Below are 25189 nucleotides of genomic sequence, written 5' to 3' on the forward strand. Positions count from 1 at the left end.
CCAGGCAAAACAAAAAGCAACAATCTGGCAAAATAAGTCTTAAACAAATCAATTTTCAATTAATACGTATAAGAAACACAAAAAAAAGAGCAATATAGAGAATAAATTATAACAACGTATATAATTTAATCATATAAATATTTTTGATATAGACATGTTCGGTATTACATCAAAAGCAAATATTGTTTAAAAACATTATCCAACTAACATAAATTTCTCAATCACAATATAGAGTCCTGGGAAATAATGAACTTTTGATGGTTCCCAGGATTAATTGGAGAAATTGAAGACTGTCGACGCGTTTCGACACATACAGTGTGTCTTCATCAGGACAATTTCAAATGATTTCTTTGAACTTGAAGACAGGGCTTTTTATGCTCGAATTCAGGGGAAACAGATACCCTATACGACGATATATTAATATTAGAAGTGCTTCACAATCGCCACGACCTTGATTGAGTAGGCTCTCTAAGACGTCAATTAGGTTATGTCAGGCGGAAAGGAAACAGGCCATGAAGATCATCAATCTGCAGTTCTTGCTCGATATTTTACTAGCGGCGTCTCAGATGATTCCCTGAAAGAACAATTATCGAACTCCAGTTTTAATATCTCGTTTCCGCAACCGACAAGCCGTGCCCTCCGTATGGAGCGCGATTCCGCTGAAAAATAAGGCGGGTCAAACAACAGGGACGACTGCCTTCGGTCTTATATCAGATGGCGTTCGAAATTATCGCCATACCCTCATGCGTGCCTCCTTAGCGAAGTTTCTCTCTGGAGACCGGCGTCGCAAGTGGCTTCCGTTATTGCGTCTGTGATGTTATTGCGTCTTCCGTTATTGCGTCTGGGACGCAATAACGGAAGCCACTTGCGACGCCGGTCTCCAGAGAGAAACTTCGCTAAGGAGGCACGCATGAGGGTATGGCGATAATTTCGAACGCCATCTGATATAAGACCGAAGGCAGTCGTCCCTGTTGTTTGACCCGCCTTATTTTTCAGCGGAATCGCGCTCCATACGGAGGACACGGCTTGTCGGTTGCGGAAACGAGATATTAAAACTGGAGTTCGATAATCGTTCTTTCAGGGAATCATCTGAGACGCCGCTAGTAAAATATCGAGCAAGAACTGCAGCTTGATGATCTTCATGGCCTGTTTCCTTTCCGCCTGACATAACCTAATTGACGTCTTAGAGAGCCTACTCAATCAAGGTCGTGGCGATTGTGAAGCACTTCTAATATTAATATATCGTCGTATAGGGTATCTGTTTCCCCTGAATTCGAGCATAAAAAGCCCTGCCTTCAAGTTCAAAGAAATCATTTGAAATTGTCCTGATGAAGACACACTGTATGTGTCGAAACGCGTCGACAGTCTTCAATTTCTCCAATTAATCCTGGGAACCATCAAAAGTTCATTATTTCCCAGGACTCTATATTGTGATTGAGAAATTTATGTTAGTTGGATAATGTTTTTAAACAATATTTGCTTTTGATGTAATACCGAACATGTCTATATCAAAAATATTTATATGATTAAATTATATACGTTGTTATAATTTATTCTCTATATTGCTCTTTTTTTTGTGTTTCTTATACGTATTAATTGAAAATTGATTTGTTTAAGACTTATTTTGCCAGATTGTTGCTTTTTGTTTTGCCTGGGTATTTTACCTTGCTTTCAACTTATCAGCCGTCTTCACCCAGGATAGCTTGCTCCAGTGGTGTGGAGAGCATGGGACTCACGTCTGAGCATACCCATCCCACTCGGGGTGACAAATGCAAAAACAACAGTTGATGTACAGAATGCAGAACAATGTCATACATTCACCACAGTACATGCATGATTTGGGCACTTGGAGAAAAAACCTTTCCAGTGACAGAGAGCTTTGCTGATCCTGTGATGTGATTCACCTCTGCTGATCTTGGAGGTATGGGGTCCCAATTTAAGCCTAAGAGACCTTCTATTATTATAAATCCTAGTTCCTAGCAGGGGAGGGTGGTTCACAAGGTGCTATATGACCTGTTTCCACTATCATTGTAACATGATTTCTCCATTTGTGTTTTATGGAATTGTAACAATTCTGATTGTATTATTTCTAATCATATGCCTGCTTATGTTAGCCAAAATACTGCATCTTAGAGCACGTAGTTAAAAATAAACATTTCAAACTTTTCCGTGTCTCTGATTACTCCCGTTGTGGACTGGTATGAGAATAAAAATGAAAGAGTGTTCTTGATTCACACCATTGCTGAGAGTACCCTAAGTTGTATGTTCTGGTTGTCTAATCATTGGTAGCTTCGCTGTAGAACGGAGAGCTAATGAGACACTGATGCTAGTCGGATAGGGGCTCTGGGTACTGAGGTGAGTTTTTTTGGTACATCACAATTCACTGAGGTCCTGGTTTCCTGTGCATAGTTCTGTGTTGAGCAGAATCCCTGCAACAGTGGTACTGCAACAAAGTGGGTGGGGTGGGGTAGGGTCGTGGACCCAATGTCAGGAGGCTCTGCGCCTGTGGACATGGCTGGAACATTAGGACATGTCCCTGGTGGTTCAACACCTGGCAGGTTCTCTGAACGCCAGGGCGGACAAACTCAGCCACCGGTGCATGATGGATCACGAATGGCGTCTCAACTCGGACATGGCGCAAGGTCTATTTCAGCAGTGGGGAGAGCCTTGGTTAGATCTATTCGCCACCGAAGAGAATGCGCAATGTCATCCGTCCTGCGCGTTGGAATTTCCAAGGCGGCACTTGCTAGGCGACGCTTTTTGTGGCGAGTGGAGTTGCGGTCTACTATACGCCTTTCCGCCTATACTACTTCTACTCAAGAGTGCTGAAGAAGATCAAGCGCGACTGGGCCCAAGTTATTCTTGTGGCTCCGGACTGGGCTCGAAGAGTATGGTATCCCGAGCTACTCAGCATGGCGATCGATTCCCCCACTCCGACTGCCTCTTCGGGAGGATCTTCTGTCGCAGCATCAGGCGAAGGTTCTCCACTCGAACTTGTCCAGCCTCCACCTCCTTGCGTGGAGATTGAGCGGTGGTAGTTGACGTCTTTTTAACTGCCTCCCGAGGTCTGTAATATTATGTTCGAGGCATGTGGGCTGCTGAATTCATATCTGTAGCATAGATTGCCGCCTAGTGTTGGGTCCGGATGATTGCACATTGTTGTCCTGGAAGAGTCTTCGAAGTATCACGAGATAGGTGGCTCCTCCCCTGGACTACAGTGCGCATGGGCATCGACTCCATCCCCAGATTGTTTTTTTCCGCCATTGGGTTCGGATGCATATTTGATCACTCAAGATCGAAATCGATAGAAACTTTTCTTTAGGCCCGAAGGCCTTTCCTTTATCGTCGGTATTGTTTTGCGTTCGGTGCCCAGCTCTGTTCCGGCTCAGTTCCCGAGTCGGACATCTGGAGGAGCCGCGTGGCTCTTCGACCGACCCTTGCCCTCACCACGTCTTCAACAAGGCCGACGCTGTCATCGGACCCCACCTGCGGGACATCATCAACACCTCCTTCAACACCGCCACCTTCCCGGAGAACTGGAAGCACGCCGAACTCAGCGCCCTACTAAAGAAGCCATCAGCCGACCCCTCCGACCTCAAGAACTACCGACCCATCTCGCTGCTCCCGTTCCCCGCTAAAGTCATCGAGAAGACCGTCAACAAGCAGCTGGCCGCCTTCCTCGAGACGAACGGATCCCTCGACCTCTCGCAGTCTGGCTTCCGGGCCAACCACAGCACCGAGACCGCCCTGATCGCAGCCACCGATGACATCCGAGTTCTGCTCGACAACGGAGAAACAGCGGCCCTCATCCTCCTAGACCTCTCCGCGGCCTTCGACACCGTCTGCCACCGTACCCTAGTACAGCGCCTCAGCAACGTCGGAATCCAGGAGAAGGCACTGGAGTGGACCATCTCCTTCCTCTCCGGAAGGACACAGAGAGTCCGCCTCCCCCCGTTCAGATCAGAAGCCACCGAAGTCATCTGCGGCGTTCCTCAAGGCTCCTCGCTCAGCCCAACCCTCTTCAACGTCTACATGAGTCCCCTTGCAGCCATCGCACGCCAGCACAACCTCAACATCATCTCCTACGCCGACGACACCCAGCTGATCCTCTCCCTCACCAACGACGCCGCCACCGCCAGAGCCAACCTACACGAAGGGATGAAAGAGGTAGCTGAATGGATGAAGAAGAGCCGCCTGAAACTGAACTCGGACAAGACGGAAGTCCTCATCCTGGGATCCTCACCCTCCGCCTGGGACGACTCCTGGTGGCCCCCCGCCCTAGGCAGCGCACCCAAACCAACAGACCACGCACGCAACCTGGGCTTCATCCTGGACTCCTCCCTCTCCATGACCAGACAAATCAACTCCGTCTCCTCGTCGTGCTTCAACATCCTACGCATGCTACGCAAGATCTTCCGGTGGATCCCCACCAAAACCAGGAAGACGGTCACCCAGGCCCTCGTCACCAGCCGACTGGACTACGGCAACTCCCTCTACGCCGGAACCACCGCCAAACTCCAGAAGAGACTCCAGCGGATCCAGAACGCCTCAGCAAGACTCATCCTGGACATCCCCCGTCGCAACCACATCTCCGGACACCTGAGAGACCTGCACTGGCTCCCGGTCAACAAGAGAATCACCTTCCGTCTCCTCACCCACGCACACAAAGCCCTGCACAACCAAGGCCCAGGATACCTCAACAGCCGCCTCAATTTCTACGCCCCCAAACACCAGCTTCGATCGACCGGCCACGCCCTCGCCGCCGTCCCCCGCATCCGAAGAGCCACCACAGGGAGAAGGTCCTTCTCCTACCACGCCGCCAAGACCTGGAACTCCCTCCCGACCCATCTCCGCCGGACCCAGGACCACCTCGCCTTCAGGAAGCAGCTCAAGACCTGGCTGTTCGAGCAGTAGCGGAACCCCCCTCCCCTAGCGCCTTGAGACCCTCCGGGTGAGTAGCGCGCTATACAAATGCTTTGATTGATTGATTCGGTGCTCGAGGCCCAGTCAACGCAGCCAGACTTCGACGACACATCATGGAACGGAGCCCGCTCAAGAGATGCCCCGTGTGACACTCGAAGTATCCCCACATCAACGTCCACCCGGTGTGCAAAAAGTGCCTGTCGCCGGATCACGATGAAGCCAACTGTATGGCTTGTTCCCGTTTTCGCTCCAAGAAAACGATTCGACTTCGGCGCATGGCGCGCCAGGAGGCCCAGCAGACGGCCCCTGACCCGGTGAACATTTTCGAGGGGGAAGAAGCAGACGAGCAGGAAGACCAAGAGCCGATTTCAACTCCAGCGGCGAAGATCGACTCCAACTACGACGCAGACGTCGAAATGCTCGATACAGAAGACGTCGTCGACGAGGTAGGAGACGACGGTGAGGCCTGTGGGGCCACGGAAGATAGCTCAGGGGAAGAGCTATGCCCCGTTCGAACAATCACTAAGGCTCAGGTCGAGGGATCGCCACATGGCCTTACCCAAGATCTTACACCTGGATCCACGGTCTCGCCTACGGGCCCGACTACGGACCCTCCTACGGAGCCTCCATTGGTGTAATCGAAACCGAAAGTGAAAGCTTCGGTCTCGATGAAAGTGATAGAAACGCAGTCGACACAGAAGACGCCTGTCGCTTTGGTCGCCTTCACGTCTTCAGACATGTCGGGCCAGCCGAAGAAGGTGGTCGAAACGCTGAAGTCGCTCAAGAGCGTTGAACCGAAGTCGCTCAAGGGCATCGAGCCGAAGTCGCTCAAGGGCGTCGAGCCGAAAACTGGGGCACTGAAGAAGGTTGTCAAGGCCGCCGACCCGAAACCATCGGCGCCAAAGGCCGTCGACACTGACAAAGGACTTGGAGCTCCAAAAGCTGTCGATCCTGCACGTCGGCCGGAAAAGGCCAAAAGTACTGTCGCCCTTGAGTCTGCACAGGCTGGTGGATCGAGAACACCTGTAGGGTCGACGAAACCGTCCGCATCCTTCACAAAGCAGGTGTCGGACTCGTTGCAACGCATCAGGAACAAAGCTTCCGCGGTCGATCCGAAGGACACTTCCACCCCGAAGCCCGCTGCCACGCCGCCAAAGTCGACGGCGCCGATCCAGTTCACGCTGCCGCCGAAAGTGGCGCCGAAGGCGTTCGCACCCAAGACGGTCGACGTCGCGCCTAAGAAGGTGTCCACGGGGCTGATGCAAACCCCTGCAGTTGTAGGCACTAAACATCGACAACCCCTGATGGAGGAGCAGTCGGAGCACTTTATCGACGCCGACACCGGTAAACTTTCCATCTACAAGCGAAAGATCACGCCGGCACAGCCTATGGAGTCCTACACCATTCCTTTGAAGAGGAAAAAGGCTTCTACGGATTCCCCAGTTCTAATTGAACCTATTTATCCACGGCCTCAGGACACTGCTCCAACCTCACCCACTTACTCTGATGTGGAGGCTGGAGAAGGGGAAGATGAAGAGTACAACTTCCCTGCTGACACTGATCCTGAAGATCACCATGACTCATGGGCAGATGCTGGAGACCCAGGGGATCCACAAACTGCCCCAGACACTCAAGTATATACTGTAAAGACCTCGCCTACTGAGGCATTTAATGCTCTTATTGAGAGGGCAGCTAAAAATCACGACGTCCAGCTGCATGCTGACCCTGTTGAAGTGGATTTTCTGTTTGATACCTTTTTCCACCTCTGAAAAGACTGTCAAGACTCTGCCAATGTTAAAGGGTGTTCTGAAACATGCTGCAGACATTTTTAAAGAACCCACACGTGCCAGGGTTATAAACCCCAGAATTGAAAAAATATATAGGCCGGCACCTGGCGACCCTACCTACATCAAGGGCCAGTTGCCGTTGGACTCTCTAGTTGTTTCAAATGCCCGGAAGAGGGCAAATTCACAAACTACTGGTGATGCTCCTCCCCCTGACAAGGAATCGAAAGTGCTAGAAGCATCAGGGAAGAGGGTGGCGGCTCAAGCGGCCAATATCTGGCGTATTTCAAATACTCAGGCACTCTTGGCCAGATATGACAGGGCACACTATGATACACTTGAGACCCTGTTACAACACTTGCCAGATGAGTTGTCCCAAGGGGGTCGGGACGTGGGGGAGGTCGACTACTGAACTTGGTCTGACGGGAGGTGCAGGGGAAAAGAGGAACACAGGCGCCTTCAGTAGAGGTTTCAAAGAGGGTTTTATTGGTATGTAAGTCTTTTTCATAAATGGGACTGTTCGTTCTCTAGTATGCACTGCAGGGTCCAAAGTTTAGGCAGCTTTCTCCAGCTTGCGTAGTCCCGGTATCTGGACAGGTGTGGTCGTGTTCCGTCCGGGGACGTCTCTCCCCTAGGAGTTCCACTCCGGTACCGAAAAGAAAATGAAACTAAGGTCAGATATTTGTGAGGTTCCGGGAACATTCAGGGCCGGGAGTGAGGGAAACCACAGTGATCCGGTGCACACTTCTCAGGCAACAGGGTGTGTGGGGAAGTGCACGTGAAGAGGTAGGGGGAGTCTTAGGGCTGTACACTTTACACACGGGACTGTCTCCTCCGCCCGACCCAACCCGCTACCCGGCCCCGTACCTCTTGTAGCCACGCTCCTCCCGTGGGAACGTGGCGGGGCGAAGCGTTGAAACGTTGGCCTCCAGGCGTGTCGCTCTCGGTTTCTCTCGGCTCTAAACACCTCCGTTCGTCTTCCACGATAACTGCTGCCTCCTGGGAAACGCCGTCCGTCGAGTCTCCGCTACTTCCTGCTTTTGACGTGGATACGCTGTCGAGGGGTGGAGCCTCATCAGGGTCCGTGTTCTTAAAGGGGCCCCACGAGTTATTGTCCTCTGTCCAGCCGGACTCGGGTTCCTCGATCCATGAACAAGGTGATTGCTGTGGGGAAAAGGGGCATGGTGAAAGGGGGGTGGCAGACCACCAGTCCGTAGTGATAGTCATTTCAGGTCCGCAAGCCCCGTCACATTCCTCCCCCCCTGGCTTCTCCCGTTCGGGGAGAGGGAACATGCGGGAAAGAAAGTCCGCATTACCATTGTCTTTCCCTTTCCTATTATGTACGGTAAAGGAGTACGGCTGTAAAGACAGAAACCACCTCAACACTCTGGGGTTGTGGCTGCTGTTCTGGTGTATCCACTTCAGGGGGGCATGGTCCGTATGAAGGATGAATGGTTTACCCTCCAAACAGTATCTTAGTTTTTCAATCGCCCATTTTATGGCCAGGGCCTCCCTCTCAATAGTGGAATACTTACACTCCCTGGGGAAAAGCTTCCTGCTGACATACAATACAGGGTGTTCAACCCCTTCCTTGCTGACTTGGGACAACACCGCACCTATTCCTACATTGGAGGCATCAGTGGCTAACACGTAGGGCTTAGTGTGATCTGGGGATACCAGGACAGGGGCTGTGGTCATGGTGGTCTTCAGGAACTGAAAGGCCTTCAAGGATTCCGGTGATGGATGACTGTATTCACGGGCCTTCGTGTCCTTTCTGAGAAGGTCGGTTGAGGGCGCAGCCGCCTCGGCAAAGCATGGTATGAACCTGCGGTAGTACCCTACCAGTCCTAGGAAGGCTCGGAGATCTCTTTTGGTAGCTGGAAACTGACCGGATGCTATTGCTCGTACTTTTTCACTTTGAGGAGCAATGGTACCCTCCCCCAGTACATACCCCTGGTAGTTCACGCTCTGGAATGCAGCCCTAGATTTTTTGCATTAATGTGGAGTCCCGCTCTACGTAGCGCTGTGAGGATGGTTGTCAGATGTAGCAGATGTTCCTTCCAATCCTGGCTATAAATGACGATGTCGTCCAGGTAGGCTGAGCTGAACGAGAGGTACGGTTGCAAGACCCGGTTCATGAGGCGTTGAAAGGTCGCCGGGGCCCCATGGAGCCCAAAGGGAAGAACCGTGAATTCATAGGCTCCTTCGTCCGTCACAAAGGCGTTTTTCTTCCTATCCTCACGAAGAGGCACCTGCCAATACCCCTTCGTGAGGTCGATTGTGGTGATATATCGGGCATCGCCTATTTTCTCTATTAAATCGTCCACCCGAGGAATAGGGTATGTATCAAAGTGGGACACCGCGTTCAAGGCCCGAAAGTCCATGCAGAAGCGTTTGGACCCGTCCGGTTTAGGTATCATCACGATCGGGGACGACCAATGGCTTTGAGAGGGCCTGATTACGCCTAATCTCAACATGTCTTGGACTTCCCGTCGTACAGCCTCTTTTCTGGCGGCGGGAATCCTGTAAGGTCTTTGCTTTACCACTTCTCCCGGAAGGGTTTCAATGCGATGTTCGGCTAAGTTGGTCCTCCCAGGTAGGTCAGAGAAGACGTCAGCGAAGGGTTTCAGGAATTCTGATGACTCAGTCTCGGTCTTTTCCTGGGAGGTCAACCCCGGGTTTACCACCAGTTGATCCAAGGTGGATGCGTTGGGGATGCTTGTCTGACCGACGAAATGTCCCGCACGGGGTATTGGTCCCAGCCATTCTTTCAGTAGGTGGATGTGGTACGTTTGGGTTTTATTAGGTGATAGGCGTAATCTGTAGGTTGTTTGCCCGATGATTTCAACGATCTGGAACGGGCCTTGCCATTCGTTCTTCTTTTTATTACTCATGGCAGGTAACAACACGAGAGCCCACTTCCCAACGTCGAGTTTTCTGAGCTTCTTTCCTTTATCGTACGTTCTTTTGTACCTCTCTTGTTGGTGTTCCAGCTTGGAGTACGCTGGTTCTTGTAGTTTCCCCAGTCTGGTTCTCAGCTGCGTGGTGTATTCCAACATGCTCTTCTGTTCTTGTGGAGCCTCGTTTTCCCACATTTCCCTTGTGATGTCTAAGAGGGACCGTGGCCGTCTTCCGTATAAGAGCTCGAAGGACGAGCATCCCAGGCTGCTTTGTTTCTGTGCCCGTATAACATACAGGGCGATAGGTAGAAGTCGGTCCCAGGTAGGTCCTTCGGCTGTCAGCATTTTCTTCAGGGTTAGCTTGAGGGTCTGATTGTAGCTTTCAACAAGGCCATCGGTCTGGGGGTGGTACACCGAGGTCTTCAGATGTTTGATATCCAGCGAGGCGCATACTTCTTTCATCAATTTTGAGGTGAAGGGGGTCCCCTGATCCGTCAGCACTTCTTTGGGGAACCCGACGCGAGAAAACAGCTCTACAAACTTCTCCGCGATGGCGGACGTTGTGGCGGTTCTCAAAGGAAAGGCTTCCACAAACCGGGTTGCGTAGTCGACTATCACGAGGGCATACAGATGTCCTCGGCCCGACTTCGGCAAAGGTCCGATTATGTCCATGCCGACCCTTTCAAACGGGACTCCTATGATGGGCATTTTCTGTAGGGGCGCAGCGGTCGGTCGGTGGGTGTTTCGCCTTTGGCAGACTTCACATTTGGCACAGTACTCCTGTACGTCCCGATAGATTCCGGGCCAAAAGAAATGTCTGGTTATACTGTCGGTGGTTTTTCCTTGCCGGCGTGGCCGGCCGTCAAATGAGCATGAGCGAAAAAGAGAACTTGTTCTCGAAAGGATCTAGGTACCAATAGTTGTAGTTCTTCATCTAGTGCGGCCTGCCGGTATAGCAGTTCGTTCCTAATCACGAAACGGGGGTAAGACTGGGGTTGGAGTCCATTCGGTGCATGTGCGTTTTCCCAGGCTTGGAATAGAGTCCTGTCTTCTCCCTGGGCAAAGCGAAATCTCCTGTCAATAACCCAAGGTTCGGGGGAGAGGTATGTGGGAAGGCTCTCTCTTTGTACTGGTTGGGAAAGGGTTTCCCTAAAAAGGGAGAGGAATTCGGGATTGTCTGTCCCCAAGATCATGTCCTATGGCAGGGAATCCACCACCCCTACCCGGACTCTACAGGGTTCCCTATCCGGTAGTGTGATGGTAATGGAGGCCACAGGGTAGGGCTTTACATCCCCGTGTACACACCGTATATATACAGGACTCTGGGGGTTCATCTGTTCTTGTTTGACAAAGCGTGTTTGGATGACTGACTGTCTGCACCCCGAATGTAACAGGGCCCTTACCCTGTAACCATTCATCCTCATACTCACATTGAATGTGCTGCCCATTTCCGCGGAGTACATCACTGTTCTTGGGAGATAGCCGACCTCCATAGGCTCCTCTTGCGTCTTTCTTTTGGAGCACATCCTCGCTATGTGGCCCCACTCCCCGCACTCGAAGCACTGAGGACCTTTATTTATGGTAGACATCATTCCCGCAGGCCGAAACATTCTGGGGACCTCGGTCCCGGGTTTGGGTCTTTTGTCCACCTTAAGGGGAGGTAGGGGTTTGAGGGCTTTCTCGTGCTCCCAAGAGGGGGTCCTGGGCTGGGCCCGAGCATATTGGGACGCCATTTCGATGGCTTGTTCGACCGTAATCCCCACGTGTTGGCGCAGCCAGCGTTGGGTGGCATAGGGCAACACCTCCATGAATTGTTCTAAGTACACCTTGTTCAGGATGTCCTCTTTGCTGCATAGGTCCGGGCGCAGCCACTTATCGGCTGCCATCTTTAATCGAAAAAAAAGGGTCTTCGGGTTCTCCCCTTGAACCCCTCTTTCCTTCCGAAAGCGCACGCGATAGGCCTCCTGATCCAGACCCAAATGATCCAGAATAACCATCTTAATGGTCGCCATCTTAATGGTCGCATAGGGTGTAGTGCCTAGGGGGTTAGCGGCCTGATAAGCTGATTGGGCTTCCGCGGTGAGGAGAGGAGCCAAAAAGAACGGCCATTTCTCTTCCGGCCAACTCATCGCACGAGCAGCCCTTTCAAAGTTTAAAAGGAAGGCGTCTGGGTCTTCTCCGTGCACATATTTCTGGAGGGCCATACCTGTGGGGTGGGGGCTGTGCAGGCGCACCTCACCGGGGAGGACCTAAGTGGGAGGCTGCACGTTTCTCATACTGTCTAACGGGGCCGTTATGGTTGTGGTGAACATATCTCGGTCTGCCTGTGCTGAGGTGAGCTGGCTTTCCACGGCCCTTTCCAGTTTTTCTTGGCCTTTGATGATGTGTTTGATCAGGGCCTCCATCTTTTTGCTACAGACGGATGGTGGCGATGATCCCACTTCTGACACCAGCTGTCCCGAGGGGGTCGGGACGTGGGGGAGGTCGACTACTGAACTTGGTCTGACGGGAGGTGCAGGGGAAAAGAGGAACACAGGCGCCTTCAGTAGAGGTTTCAAAGAGGGTTTTATTGGTATGTAAGTCTTTTTCATAAATGGGACTGTTCGTTCTCTAGTATGCACTGCAGGGTCCAAAGTAAAGGCAGCTTTCTCCAGCTTGCGTAGTCCCGGTATCTGGACAGGTGTGGTCGTGTTCCGTCCGGGGACGTCTCTCCCCTAGGAGTTCCACTCCGGTACCGAAAAGAAAAGGAAACTAGGGTCAGATATTTGTGAGGTTCCGGGAACAAGGGCCGGGAGTGAGGGAAACAACAGTGATCCGGTGCACACTTCTCAGGCAACAGGGTGTGTGGGGAAGTGCACGTGAAGAGGTAGGGGGAGTCTTAGGGCTGTACACTTTACACACGGGACTGTCTCCTCCGCCCGACCCAACCCGCTACCCGGCCCCGTACCCCTTGTAGCCACGCTCCTCCCGTGGGAACGTGGCGGGGCGAAGCGTTGAAACGTTGGCCTCCAGGCGTGTCGCTCTCGGTTTCTCTCGGCTCCAAACACCTCCGTTCGTCTTCCACGATAACTGCTGCCTCCTGGGAAACGCCGTCCGTCGAGTCTCCGCTACTTCCTGCTTTTGACGTGGATACGCTGTCGAGGGGTGGAGCCTCGTCATCAGGGTCCGTGTTCTTAAAGGGGCCCCACGAGTTATTGTCCTCTGTCCAGCCGGACTTGGGTTCCTCGATCCATGAACAAGGTGATTGCTGTGGGGAAAAGGGGCATGCTGAAAGGGGGGTTGCGGACCATCAGTCCGTAGTGATAGTCATTTGAGGTCCGCAAGCCCCGTCACATGAGTATAAAGAGGCAGCGGAGATGCTCATTCAAGAAGGAAAGCTCATCTCAAATGCTTCTATTAAATGTGCTCTGGACGCAGTGGACACCGCGGCCAGGGCCATTAACACGAGTGTAATGTTGAGACGTCAGGCCTGGCTCAGAATCTCCGGATTCAAACCAGAGATACAAACTACCATCCTCAATCAGCCTGTAAACCCTGATCACTTATTTGGACCTGAGGTGGATACCACCCTGGAAAAAATAAAGAAAGACACCGAGACTGCAAAGTCCATGGGGGCTCTCCAGTCCCAGCAGTTCAGGGGTAGTACTTTTCGTCGCTCAAGCAATAGAGGTGTTTCCAGAGGCCAGATGTCCCAGCAAACACAGTACACGAAAGGTGGTGCACAAAGCTCTAACAACAAGCAGAGTAGAGGCGGCTATCGCGGCAACAGCACCAAGGGCAGAGGTCGTGGAAACAACAACTCCCGGCCCTCCGCCACCAACAAACAGTGACGCCTTTTCACTGCCCCCCGACCATACCACACCTGTCGGGGGGAGACTCCAACAGTTCCTGCCAGTCTGGAAATCCATCACCACAGGCAGGTGGGACAGAAACCTTATCCAGTATGGTTATTGTCTGGAGTTAACATCCACTCCACCCAACATGCCCCCAAAACACGTCCTATGCCCACAGAGCATTTGCACTTATTGCAGCAAGAGGTACTCGTCATGCTGCAAAAAGGGGCAATCGAGCTCGTGCCAGTGGAATAAAGAGGCTCAGGAGTGTACTCCCTGTACTTCTTGATCCCAAAGAAAGACGGGTCCCTGCGACCCATACTGGACCTCAGGCCCCTAAACCAGTACTTTCTCTCAGAACACTTTCATATGCTCACGCTGCAACAGGTTCTTCCGTTGCTCACTCAAGGGGATTTCCTCGCAACATTAGATCTAAAAGATGCATATTTTCACATTCCACTACATCCGTCACACAGAAAATACCTCAGATTCACCATTCAGAATCAGCATTACCAATTCAAGGTCCTCCCTTTCGGAGTGACCACAGCGCCCAGGGTGTTCACAAAATGCCTGGCGACAGTGGCTGCGCACCTCAGGAGACACAACGTTCACGTCTACCCTTATCTGGACGACTGGCTTGTCCAAGCAAAGTCAGCCCAGCAGTGCGCTGCCAACATGTCCCACACCATTCACCTTCTTCACGATCTGGGTTTCTCGCTAAATTATCAAAAGTCGCACCTTCAGCCGGCCCATGTGCGACAGTATCTGGGCGCGACAATAGATACTCTGGCAGCCACAGCTCAGCCAAGTTCTGTGAGGATCAACAGCATTTAGTCGCTGATCCAAAAATTCAGACCGCAACACTCGCTTCCAGCACGAGTGTTCATGCAGTTGATAGGCATGATGGCCTCCTGCATCTTCATAGTCCCGCACGCGAGACTGCATATGCGTCCGCTTCAAGAATGCTTGGCGCGTCAGTGGAATCAGGCTCACGGACAGTTGAACGACCTAGTGTTGGTGACCGGTCGGGCATACAACTCTCTGCATTGGTGGAATCCACACAACCTTTGCAAGGGCCGACCGTTCCAGGAGCCTGTTCCACAGATCATCCTAATGACGGACGCTTCTCTACAGGGTTGGGGAGCTCATGTGCTCCACTACACTGTGCGGGGACTCTGGACAACACAGCAAAGTAAGATGCACATCAACCTCCTAGAGCTGATGGCAATCTTCCTGGCGATGAAGGCATTCAAGGTACATCTGTGCAACAAAGTCGTGTTGATCCGGACGGACAACATGACGGCCATGTACTACATTCAGAAGCAGGGAGGTACACACTCTCCACAGTTGTCTCATCTGGCTCAGAGCATGTGGAAGTGGGCCATTCAGAGGAACATCTTCCTCATGGCGGAACACCTCCCAGGCAAGGACAATCGGATGGCGGATCTGCTCAGCAGGTACAGCCACCAAATGCACGAGTGGGAGATACATCCATCAGTACTCCACCCGTACTTCCAGCAGTGGGGTCATCCGGAGATAGACCTGTTCGCCACAAGGGAAAACGCCAAATGCCAAAGCTTTGCCGCCAGGTTCCCGCACCCACTGTCACAGGGCAATGCGATATGGATGAACTGGTCAGGCAAATTGGTGGCACGAAAGCTAAAGCAACACTCGATGACGCCCATCCTGGTTGCTCCAACGTGGGCCCGCCAACCATGGTACACCACGTTTCTAGAACTTTCCGTGGTACCGCATCAAAGCCTGCACCTCACACCCAGACTTTTGACGCAGAGCCATGGCGACATTCAGCACCCAGATCCGCAACAGCTCAACCTGGCGATCTGGCTCCTGAGGTCTTAGAGTTTGGCTACCTCAACTTGCCTCCTGACTGCATGGATTTCATACGGGAGGCAAGAAAGCCCACCACCAGGGCATGCTACGCAGCAAAATGGAAGCGGTTTGCCATTTATTGCGTGGAACACAACATTGACCCGCTTGACGCTTCCACGCACGACATCATTTGTTATCTCTTGCATCTTTACAAATGCAATCTGGCATATGCTTCCATTCGGATACATTTATCCGCCATTGCAGCTTATCTCCAAAACCGGCAGCATCTCTCCCTTTTCCGAGTGCCTGCCATTAAAGCTTTTCTAGAAGGGCTCAAGCGAGTCATTCCTCCCAGGACCCCTCCTGCTCCTGCGTGGAATCTTAATGTGGTACTCACCCGACTGATGGGTCCACCTTTTGAGCCTCTACACTCATGCGAGATTCAATTCCTAACATGGAAAGTAGCTTTCCTAATAGCCATTACGTCACTGCGACGTGTTAGTGAGCTCCAGGCGCTCACGGTACAAGAACCTTTCATCCAGATTCACTCCAACCGGGTGGTGCTGCGCACTAACCCTAAATTTCTTCCTAAGGTGGTTTCACAGTTCCATGTCAATCAAACTATTGAACTGCCCGTGTTCTTCCAAAATCCAGAGACGGTGGCTGAAAGAATGCTCCACACTCTGGACGTCAAACGAGCTTTGATGTACTACATTGATAGGACCAAAGATTTTAGGAAGACGAAACAACTCTTTGTTGCCTTTTCTGCCCAACACAAAGGCAACCCCATTTCCAAAGCAGGTATAGCCAGGTGGATCGTTATGTGTATTCAAATTTGCTATCAAAAGGCTAAGCGCACTTTAACGGTCCCCCCTAGAGCCCACTCCACCCGTAAGTTGGGGGCCTCTATGGCTTTCCTCGGACATATCCCTTTGGAAGACATTTGTAGAGCAGCCACATGGTCTACCCCACACACATTTCCTAAACACTACTGTGTAGATGTACACTCCAAGCAGCTGTAGGCCAGGCTGTTCTAAAGACACTTTTTCAGACGTCTGCAGCTGGCACAGGCGGCCGCCGCTAATGGAGGGACTGCTATATATTCTATGCTACAGATATGGATTCAGCAGCCCACATGCCTCAAACTGAATATGCTACTTACCAGTATGCATCTGTTCTTGGCATGTAGGGCTGCTGACATTCATATCGCCCACCCTCCTCCCCGGCGCCTGTAGCGGCTGCAGACTTTACACTTACTCTTAGCATGGCCATCGCTCACACTGTTACACTCCATCTTCGCCACAATGGCTAAAAACAATCTGGGGAAGGAGTCGATGCCCATGCGCACCGTAGTCCAGGGGAGGAGCCACCTATCTTGTGATACTTCGAAGACTCTTCCAGGACAACAATGTGCAATCATCCGGACCCAACACTAGGCGGCGATCTATGCTACAGATACGAATGTCAGCAGCACTACATGCCAAGAACAGATGCATACTGGTAAGTAGCATATTCAATTGGCAGCCAGGCGTCCCTCCACTGAAACGGTATACGCCTCCAGGTGGAATATATTTGTGGCATGGTGCACAGCAAAGGCTGTGTATCCCCTTTCTGCCTCTCTTTCAGAGGTCCTTCTATTTCTCCTCTCTTTGGCCCAGCAGGGCTCTGCTCTGGGCACAATCAAGGGCTATCTCTTGGCATTTCAGCCATTTTACGTCTTCTAGATCAGCCTTCCCTTTTCAAGTCCCCCGTTATAAATAGATTTTTAAAAGGCATTACTAATTTTTTCTCTCCTGTTCCTTTCATAATGCCTCAGTGGGACTTGAACCTGTTTTGACTTATCTGATGTGTGCTCCCTTTGAGCCACTTCACAACTGTCCTCTTCGTCTTCTCACTTTAAAGACTGCCTTCCTGGTTGCCATCACCTCTGCCAGAAGAGTGAGTGAGCGCTAGGCTCTTTCTTCTAAACCTCCTTTTCTCTCTGCCTATCCGGACAAAGTTGTTCTAAGGACTCGTCCATATTTTCTACCAAAGGTTGTCACTGCCTTTCACATCGGGTAAACCATCACTTTGCCTACCTTTTTTACTCCTCCGCATCCCTCTAAAGAGGAAGAGAGGCTCCACCGTCTGGACCCAAAACGTGCGCTCTCATTCTACCTTACCTGCACATAACAGTTCCGGTTGGATGGCCAGCTCTTTGTTGGTTATGTGGGCCCCAAGAAAGGTCGGGCTGTGCACAAGCGAACCATCTCCCGATTGGTTGTTCTGTGCATTAAGGCTTGTTATTCTTTGGCTAAAAAGGAGCCTGCAGTGGGGCTGCGTGCCCATCCTACCAGGGCAACGGCAGCCACTACTGCTTTGGGACTGGGAGTCCCCTTGCATAACATCTGTCAGGTAGCTATATGGGCTTTGCTGCACACGTTTACCAAGCATTACTGCCTGGACAGCCAAGTCCGGAGAGACGGCTTCTTTGGCCTTTCTGTTCTCCAGGACTTTCAGGTGTGATCTTGGTTCGCAGACCCACTACCGGGGTTGGTATTGCTGGGGTATCTGTTCTAAGGCAAGGAATCTATCACTACGTGTTTCTTTCAGATGAACAAGTTACTTACCTTCGGTAACGATATATCTGTAAGAAACATTAGTAGTGATAGATTCCTTACCGCACCACCCATCTTCCCCGTTCTGCGAACTGATTTCTAGGGTTATGGTCATCCCTTTCAGGGCCCTAGTTTCATGGCACCAGTGGTCAGTTTCTTGCACAGCTCTGCGTTACTGGCGCGGAAAGTCGTGTGCACAACTGACGTCAGCGCACGTGGGCGCATCTAAGTAGCTCCAGCGACGTCATCCCGGCGCCAACGACGCTCGTGGAGCCACACAATGACTCCTACCGACGCGCAGGGGTACTGCTGGCGGAAAATTCCCGGATCCAGTCTGACTCCTGGGGGTAATTCTAAGGTAAGGAATCTATCACTATTAATGTTTCTTACAGATATATCGTTACCGAAGGTAAGTAACTTGTGCTTCAGTATCATCAAAGAGTTCGCCCAACCCGACAGTGAGTCCACTGACATCCCACCCTCCTAGGACCTCTGCGACAAACTCAGCGCCTTCTTCCATCACAAAATCAAGCCCATATATGACAACTTTGACGACAACAATCTCCATGAGGAACACACACCCACTGCTTCCTACACCATACAGCCGACACTGGACAGCTGGACTGCTCTCAACATCAAAGACTCCCTAAAGACTATGAAGACCACCCACTCCAGGCCCCATGGACCACTGCCCGACCACATCTACCACAGAGCCCCAGACGTCATCGCCCCTGAGCTACAAAGAATCATTGACCGCTCCTTCGAGACCGCCTCGTTCCCAGATGACTGGAAACACACCGAGATCAACCCTCTCCTGAAAAAACCCTCAGCGGACCAACACCTCAAGAACTCATTGAAAAAGCTGTCAACAGCCAACTCTCGTCCTTCATTGACGAGCACAACATCCTCGACTCCTCCCAATCAGGCATCAGGAAGAACCACCGCACCGAAACCGCCCTCATCGCTGCGACAGATGACATCCGCTACGTCCTCGACAGCGGAGAGACTGTGGCCCTTATCCTCCTGGACCTCTCCACGGTCTTCGACACAGTCTCACACTGCACCCTAGCCCGCAGGCTACACGATGCAGGAATCCACAACAAAGCCCTCGCCTGGATCCACTCATTCCTCTCCGGCAGAATGCAGCAGGTCAAACTCCCTCCTTTCCTCTCAGAACCCACACCGACCACCTGCGGAGTCCCCCAAGGATCCTCCATCAGCCCCACTCTGTTCAACGTCTTCGTGGCCCCACTCGCATCCATCGTCAGATCACATGGACTCAACATCGTATCGTACGCAGACGACACTCAACTCGTCCTCTCCCTATCCAACAACCCATCATCTCGAAACACAACTTTCAAGAAGGAATGGAAGCTGTCGCCAGGTAGATGAAGAATAGCTGCCTACAACTGAAAACATACAAAACCGAAGTTCTCATCACAGGCCCACATCCTGAACCCTGGAACGACACCTGGTGACTCCCCACGCCCTCGGTGACCCAAACCCCCCACGGACCATGCACACAACCTCGTATTCATCCTGGACTCCGAACTCAAAATGGACCGCCAGATCAATGCGTCACCTCTTCCTGTTTTCACACCCTCCATCTCCTACGAAAAACTTTCAACTAGATTCCCCTCAAACACAGGAAAACCGTCACCCACGCTCTCATCAACAGCAGACTGGACTACGGCAACGCACTCTATGCCGGGACCAACAAGAACCTCACCCACAAACTCCAGAACATCCAGAATGCCTCTGCCAGACGAGTCCTTAACCTACCACACCACTGCCACATCACCCAACACCTGCGGGCACTGCACTGGCTCCCCGTCGCAAAGAGAATCACTTTCAAACTTCTCGCCTACCCCCACAAAGCCCTCCACAACACTTGCCCCGCCTAGATAAACTCTTGTTCCACGCACCCCAAAGATCCCTCCACTCAGCCCAGCTTCCTCTCGCGAATGTGCAGAGCATCAAGAAGACCAGAACAGAAGGTTGCTTCTTCTGCCTCCTCGTAGCCTCAGCATAGAACACCCTCCCTCACCACCTCCTTCAGACACCACCTCTCTCCAAGTTCCTGAAGGACCTCAAGACCTGGCTCTTCGACGAATCACCATGAGCGTCCGGCAACTACACGAACCCTGGTGGGCCCTGGAAGACCCCCGGACCTTCTTGGCCTTCGACAAAACACTGTGAGTGCCAAGGAGCTGTGCGCCCCCCCACCCCTCCCTCTAGTGCCTTGAGACTCTTCCCCCCCCCACCCCCACCCCCACCCCTCCACCTAGTGCCTTGAGACTCTCCCGGGTGAGTAGTTGCACTTTATAAACCCCTGATTGATTGATTGAACCTGCATTTTTTTAAAGTAGAATTGGGAATAGCGGCCTGCGTAAGGCTACATTTTGCATATTTCATTTATATGGTTTTCTTTTTTCAATTAAAAGGAAAATAACGTGAATTTTGCATTGCAGAAGCACACATTCTAACTTTTCTTGCTGGTAAAACCCCTTAGCAAATGAAAATTGAGCAAGGTTGGCAGCTGTCATTGTCATGTCCATAGCTCACCATGCCGTATAGCTGCAGTGGCACCACGCCAGAGGCTCTGTTCCTTTTGTTAGGCTACAGCGGATATCTGTAAATGAGTTATTACCCATCATGAAAATGGATCAGTGAGTCAAGAGGGTAGTTTATGGCTTCAAAGAAAATACCTGTGATACAGAACAAGGATTACAAGGAACTGTTTCTCATCATTGTAGGATGGAAGGAATGTTTGCAAATAGTCCACTGGCAATCTCTCAGGGTAGCATTCCAAGTCATTGTTTTTTGCTCAATACATCCCCTCAGATCAGACCCAGCCATATGCAAATTAGCCTTGATCCTGCTCCAGGAGGACAGTTCAGTCTGAACTGCCAAGTAAGGTGAACGAACACAAGCAACCTAAGACCTGTTTCGGTCTAGTTAGGCTTCTTTAGTCAGGTGCAGCTTGGCTCCAATTGTACAGCGAGCATGGAACCCATGTCTGGGCATTACCTCAGTCACTCAAAAAATGATGGAAGGAATGCTTGCAAATAACTTGCCTAACCACTGAAAATTGTTTGAGGTAGCATTCCAACCTATCGTTTTTATGCTTACTGTGCCACCTAAGATTAGACCCAGACATGTGCAAATCAGCCTTGTAATATTTGCCTCCCATCCCTTTTGAGTTGGATCTCCATTATTAGTCATAAAGAGTAGAACAAGGCCCAGTTGACCCCTGCTGGGCAAGGAACTGGTCCCAAGCAACAGAGGGCAAGCTTTGGGACTTTTCTCTTTCTTCTTTGTGTAAAAAAAAAGGAAAATAGCAAAGGGTCTCACAGCCTGCTATGGGCCTTCGGCCCAGGAGTGATTGTCAATTGGTGTGGTCCGAGGATTCGGTATAATTGGTGCTGCAGGTGCAGTAGCACTGGGGCAGAATGGAGGCCCATGTTTTCAGTAAGAGGCAGAGAAAACTGTCTGCTTCGCAAGGCAGTCTCAGCTGGTGCATTAGGGCTAAGAGCATCCTTGATGTAAAGAGGCAGATATATGTGAGCTCATTTTATTTTAAAGGGACAGAGTCAGTTTCAAGATTGGAATGATGGCTAACCCTGGTGGGAAAAGGGTGATACAGGCAGCACAGACAACCACTACTCAGGGCTGCAGCTGTTAATGATGCAGCAGGAGCAGTTGCATTTGGTCACAGGAATGTGAGGGCCCACAACTTTAATTGGAGCGCCACAATTATGAGGAATGTGTTTTTGGTCAATTTCTGGTTTTGTTGTGTCACATTTCGTGCTCATTATGAGCTACAGAAAAATACCTCTAAAATGATCTAATAAATCCCCGACCCTGCACTCAGCCCTGCTCCTACCCTGCACTCAGCCCTGCCTCTCCACCCCCCCAAAGTCCTGCCATAAAGGTTTGGAGGGGGGCCCAACTTCAAATAATTTTGCTCTGAGCCACTCAATAAAAATGTTTTGAAGACCTCTGTGCTAGAGCGAAGACCTAAAGCTCATTGACACTTTGTGCAAACATAATAAAGATTTTCCCAAGAAAAATATGCAATATAACTGTATGTATTGACTCAAGTGGAGGAGTATTCTAAGCTGGAGGAAAAACGTTATTTAGACCCTCCAGAAAGTCCTGTACAACTACGATGATGAAAATGGTCTCTGAGTTGGACTCTTTTGGTAGGCTGTCATAGTTGTCAACTGTACCTTACCTGACAATTCTTGTAGTTTTGACTTTGCCAGAAGGTAGTAAGACAGCCCTGTTCTTTTACTGGCAATAGATATAGACCCTCAAAGGTGAAAATGACATTTGTTGGCTGGTTTTGGAAGTAAAAATGATGGGAAAGGTTGGAAAATTAGTTTGTGTTATGGTACCCCCGCTGTTATGTCCTTCCAACAAAAAATTTGAACTGTTTGATTATTATTCCCTCACTAGAGTCCACAAATTAATGAAATAATGTTTTTTTTGTTTTTTTTTATCCCAACCCTCAGCTCTGGGATCCGTAGCCTAGAGGACGTATGCTTGCAGGTCACAGACCTACAGCCCGGATTAAAGAAGCTGCGTAACCTCCTCCCGGAGCATGGCTGCTTGCTGCTGTCCCCTGGAAACTTCTGGCAGAATGACCGTGAGCGTTTCACTGCTGACCCTGACCTCATCGGTACCATACACCAGCATGAGCCGAAGACGCTGCACACCTCGGCTACACTGAAAGGTAGGCGGTTACCAGCATACAACTCCAGTGTAAAGATCAAGAAAGATGACATTGTGACTAAAATATAACATGGAATCTGATGCTGTGGACTCTGAATATGCTAAACTGGGAGAAGTGGATCACCTCAGATTATGTGCAGTGTAATGCTGACCCCGAGACCAATTGCATTACTAACCACAAATGCACTATACACCCATGCCTTGAACAAGCGGATAGGGACGCTACCATCCAATCCCATACTCCGCCAGATTCAATCTTCATGCTATTTCTAACACTGCCCGTGCCCAGGTGTAAATTAGAATTATTCTCTTTCAAGGCTGCATAAGCCCTAAACACTGAGTGTTAATCATACTGAAAGGCGATAGCCTCTAACCACTGCGCGCGTGCTTTATTCTTATTAACAAGGGGAAATTAGAGTCTGCTCAATATGCTATAGCTAAGAGGTGAATGGACATCCAATGCTGCACTCCTTATTCAACGTATGTCCCTGCCCTACAGTGCTTCCTGCTCATACCCAGTCCCATAGAGCTCTTGCTGCTGTTCTGCACCCCTAGCCGGGGTGCTTACTGCTGCCCCTGATCCTAATACCCCAATGGCCTGCCTTTAGTCCACAAAACTCCTCAATTCGCTACCCTTACTCCACAGAAGTCATCACTACCTATTTGTTCCCTATAGAATCTCTGACTGTCTCTTAAGATCCCACTAAACTCCTTGCTGCCCATCCCTAAAGATCTCTTTTCATATGGAATCTTCTCAAATACTTTTTTCCTGTCCTTTCCCTGCTTCTCCATAGTTCACAGAATTCCCACTTTTTCTCTAGAGCAACCTGAGCCTTCTGCCTCTTTGCAGGCTGCCCCTCTTTTTTAGCATATGAAGCAGAGATCTCCCCTGGCAGACTGTCCACAGTACTCCCAAATATTGGCCTACCCCGTAGGGCTCCTCACCTGCTGCCACACCCAAACTGGATTAAAAGACAATACTGCACAACCCACATTCCTGACACAGAACATGGGTAAGGATGGTGTTCAAGAAGGATTAGTTACTTACCTGAAATCCTAGTTATCTTCCAGGGTATCCTCATCAATGTAGAGGTGTGGCGCCGCGGCCAGGGCGACTGACGCTGGAATCTGGGGACCACGGTTCGATCCCCGGCTCCGGCGGCAGGTTAGCCCAGCACCATGTGACTCTGGGCAATAGCTCGCTTAATCTTCCCGACGGCCCCCAGCGCCTAGAGACCCTTACGGGTGATTGTGCGCTTTACAAATGTGGACTTTACTATGTATAATTAGAAAGCAAATGCAGCCTTATACACACTAGAGCTGAATAATGCTGTAAGGACTTCCCCTTATATCATAAAGAATACATTAGAAACAGGGAAAAACAACAGCAGAACATGTTTAAAAACTGTTTTAATGCTTAGCACTTAGCACAAACTCTCCGATAGGACTAAAAGCATCGACAGCTCCCAGGCTGCATTGCAGAAAAATAGCCTAAAAAGGCTGAAACGTTAACAACATAGCAATAAACTGCCACCGCCAGCTTCCCATCATGTCTCAGGGGTGACAGTTAAATCAGTTGCTCTTTGCGGGGACTCAAAAGCCATAACACAAAGAGTTGACATTACCTTTAAAAATACAATAATCCTTTGCCCGGGGAGGCGGGAGGGTTGCTTATGACTTTGATGAGGATACCTACTGAATGTAGTGCTGTCTCCCTGGGCAGTAGATGTGTGCTGTTTAAAACCAGCTCAATTCAACATGAAAAGAATTTCTTCATTTGTGTTTATTTGAAAACAGTTTCTCTTTTTATTTACTTTTTTCGTGCTAGATGTTGAGTTCACATCTCGTGTCATTCAATCATGAATGTTTCTCGTGCATTTTATTATAGACATCCGTGTCGTACATCACAGTTGTACCCAATGGAGAGAGGTGTGTTTAAACAATATAGTTGCAGCGCAGATACTATAGGTTATGTATTTAAATAATATTGTTGTAGGTATGTATATATGAATGACCATATGAAATTCATTGAGTTATAAGTATAATATGTTTGTTCATTTTAGACAATCCCCTGATGAAGGCGTTGTACGCCGAAATGCATTGGGTACAACTGTGATGTACGACACGGATGTCTATGATAAAATGCACGAGAAACGTTCATGATTGAATGACACGAGATGTGAACTCAACATCTAGCACGAAAAAAGTAAATAAAAAGAGAAACTGTTTTCAAATAAACACGAATGAAGAAATTCTTTTCATGTTGAATTGAGCTGGTTTTAAACAGCACACATATAGTGCCCAGGGAGACAGCACTACATTCAGTAGGACTGCAACTTTATTCATTATTCACTCTCCTAGTGGGGAGTGATTCCCAGGAGCACAGAAGAAACACACTAAAAGGAGGATAACATAAGGCAGTGCACGACCAACGTCGAAAGTCTTTGATGAGGATACCCCTGGAAGAGAACTAGGATTACAGGTAAGTAACTAATCCTTCTCTTCCAGGTGATCCTCATCAGTAGTCATAAGCACTAGAATAGAATAGCGAGCCTCACCTCATCCCCCTGCGGGCAAAGGAAACA

General features: G+C 50.3%; 1 protein-coding gene across 6 annotated transcripts in view; it reads left to right on the forward strand.

Moving 5' to 3' along the window:
- The window catches only part of SCAP (SREBF chaperone), a 678128-nt gene that overhangs the window by 363075 nt on the left and 289864 nt on the right, over positions 1–25189 (forward strand). For all 6 annotated transcript variants that reach the window (XM_078662547.1, XM_078662552.1, XM_078662549.1 and 3 more), the window contains one exon: positions 22385–22605. In XM_078662547.1, coding sequence (XP_078518673.1) covers positions 22385–22605 — 221 coding nt within the window. The remainder of the gene's footprint in view (positions 1–22384; positions 22606–25189) is intronic.

The sequence above is a fragment of the Lissotriton helveticus genome, chromosome 10 (assembly GCF_964261635.1).
Source record: "Lissotriton helveticus chromosome 10, aLisHel1.1, whole genome shotgun sequence".
NCBI classification, from domain to species: domain Eukaryota; kingdom Metazoa; phylum Chordata; class Amphibia; order Caudata; family Salamandridae; genus Lissotriton; species Lissotriton helveticus.